This window comes from Quercus lobata, chromosome 8 (assembly GCF_001633185.2).
Source record: "Quercus lobata isolate SW786 chromosome 8, ValleyOak3.0 Primary Assembly, whole genome shotgun sequence".
NCBI lineage: Eukaryota > Viridiplantae > Streptophyta > Magnoliopsida > Fagales > Fagaceae > Quercus > Quercus lobata.
The window spans coordinates 29,947,185-29,949,459 of record NC_044911.1 but is presented as its reverse complement, the minus strand read 5'-3'; the positions used below and the strand labels follow the sequence as shown (position 1 = coordinate 29,949,459).

Sequence of the window (2,275 nt, the reverse complement as noted above, 5' to 3'; positions counted from 1 at the left end):
CATCAGGTTCAGAGGGAATAAGGTTTACCCCCTCGGCGCAGTCACACTACCCATTACGGTTGGTGATTATCCTCAACAAATCACTAAAGATGTTACATTCCTTGTTATCGATTGCTCGTCTGCCTATAATGCCATCCTTGGATGACTTACCCTCAACTGATGATCAAACTACCACCTGATGATCAAGTTCCCCACCGAGTACGGAGTAGGAGAATTACATGGAGATCAAGTGGCTGCACGCAAGTGTTACATAGCAATGTTGGAGATGGACGATCATGTGCAGACAATGAACATAGAAGAGCAACAGACGGTGGCAGAGCCCATTGAAAAACTTGAAGAGGTACTTCTCAACAACTCTAGGCCAGATTGAACAATAAGGATTGGCACCCTCGCCAGCCCGATGGTCTGCCAAGCACTCACAACTTTTCTCATAGAGAACTAGGATGTATTTGCCTGAAGCCATGAAGACATGCCAGGAATCGACCCTTCGGTCGAGGTGCACAGGTTGAATGTGTCGCCCTCCTTTTCTCCCATCCGTTAAAAGAAATGGGTGTTCGCTCAAGAATGAGACCGAGCTATAGCAGAAGAAGTCCGCAAGTTACAAGAGGCAGGCTTCATCAGGGAAGTTTACTACCCCGACTAGTTGGCGAATGTGGTGATGGTCAAGAAATCCAACAGGAAATGGAGAATGTGCATGGACTTCACAGACTTGAACAAAGCATGCCCCAAAGATAGCTACCCCCTCCCGCGAGTTGATGTCCTAATTGACTCTATGGCCCAACACCAATTATTGAGCTTCATGGACGCTTTTTTAGGTTATAATTAGATCAAAATGGACAAAGCAGATCAGGAGAAGACTTCGTTCGTTACCAGCCAAGGCCTTTTCTACTACAAAGTGATGCCGTTCAGCCTTAAGAACGCGGGTACAACATATCAAAGGCTCATGAACAAAATGTTCGCACATCGAATTAGAAGAAATGTCTAAGTCTACGTTAACGACATGCTGGTAAAGAGCCAAAAAGGGGATGATCTCAAGAAAACCTTTAACACCCTTCGCTCTTACAACATGAAGCTCAATCCAGGCAAATGTGCATTTGGGGTGACGACAGGAAAGTTTCTGGGGTTCATGGTGTCTCAGAGGGGTATCAAGGCTAACCCAAACAAAATCTGGGCCATAATAGAGATGGCGCCTCCAAAGAACGTGAAAGAAGTACAAAGCCTCAACGGCAAGGTAGCCACACTGAATAGGTTCGTGTCAAGGGTGATAGATAAGTGTCAACCTTTCTTCCACACGCTTAAGAAATCTTTTGAATGGAAGACCGAGTGTCAGTAGGCATTCGAGGATCTGAAGGCCTATCTCTCTTCCCCTCTACTTCTAAATCCCTCAAAACCAAGGGAAGAATTGTTCCTCTACTTGGCTGTATCCCCGACCACCGTCAGTGCAGCCTTGATTAGAGAAGAAGACTAGGTGCAAAAGCCTGTATACCATACCAACCGGGCACTTCGTGGTGTAGAGGAGAGGTACCCACTGATGGAAAAGCTCGCCTTCGCTTTAGTTATAGCAACCCACAAGCTCAAGCCGTACTTCCAAGCCCACACGATGATCGTCCTAATGGACAAGCCCCTACAGCGAGTGATGAGCAATCCTAAAGTTGCCAGACGAATGGCACTATAGGCAATAGAGTTAAGTGAGTTCGACATATAGTACCGCCCGCGTATTGCCATCAAGGGGCAGGTGGCTGCTGACTTCATTGCGGAGTTCACTAACGTGAAAGGCTAGGGGGCAGAACAGTATCCTCAATGGAGTATACACACCGACAGAATGTCCAACAGACAAGCTGGTGGAGTGGGCATTGTAATTTGTTCCCTAGAAGGGGACAAGATTGAATGCATGGTTCGTCTCGACTTCCTTACAACCAACAATGAAGCAGAGTACGAAGCTCTAATAGCGAGACTAGATCTCGCTAATGCGGCAGGGGCTGCGAGTATGGTTATTCATTATGACTCCTAGGTCATCATGAACCAAGTAAACGATAATTACGAATGTAAGGGCGAAAGGATGAAGAAGTACCTGGAGCAAGCAAAGAGAATGGTGGACAACCTACAGGCTAAGATTGTTCAAATCCCCAGAGGAGAGAACGAGCAAGCCAACCGTCTTGCTAAGGCTGCATTAGCAGAATACATGATCATCCCTGACAACGTACTTTCCTTCGTTCAGTTTTCACCATTAATAGATTTTATTGATGTGCAGGTGATAGGTTCTGAAAGCAACTAG

At 46.3% G+C, this 2,275-nt stretch overlaps 1 protein-coding gene across 1 annotated transcript; it reads left to right on the top strand.

Annotated features, from left to right (window-relative positions):
• Window positions 1–1,000: 1,000 nt before the first annotated feature.
• LOC115956710 lies at window positions 1,001–2,275 on the top strand. Its single transcript, XM_031075014.1, has 2 exons — window positions 1,001–1,231; window positions 2,012–2,275. Exons 1-2 carry the CDS (start codon window positions 1,001–1,003, stop codon window positions 2,273–2,275), a joined length of 495 nt encoding a protein of 164 aa, XP_030930874.1.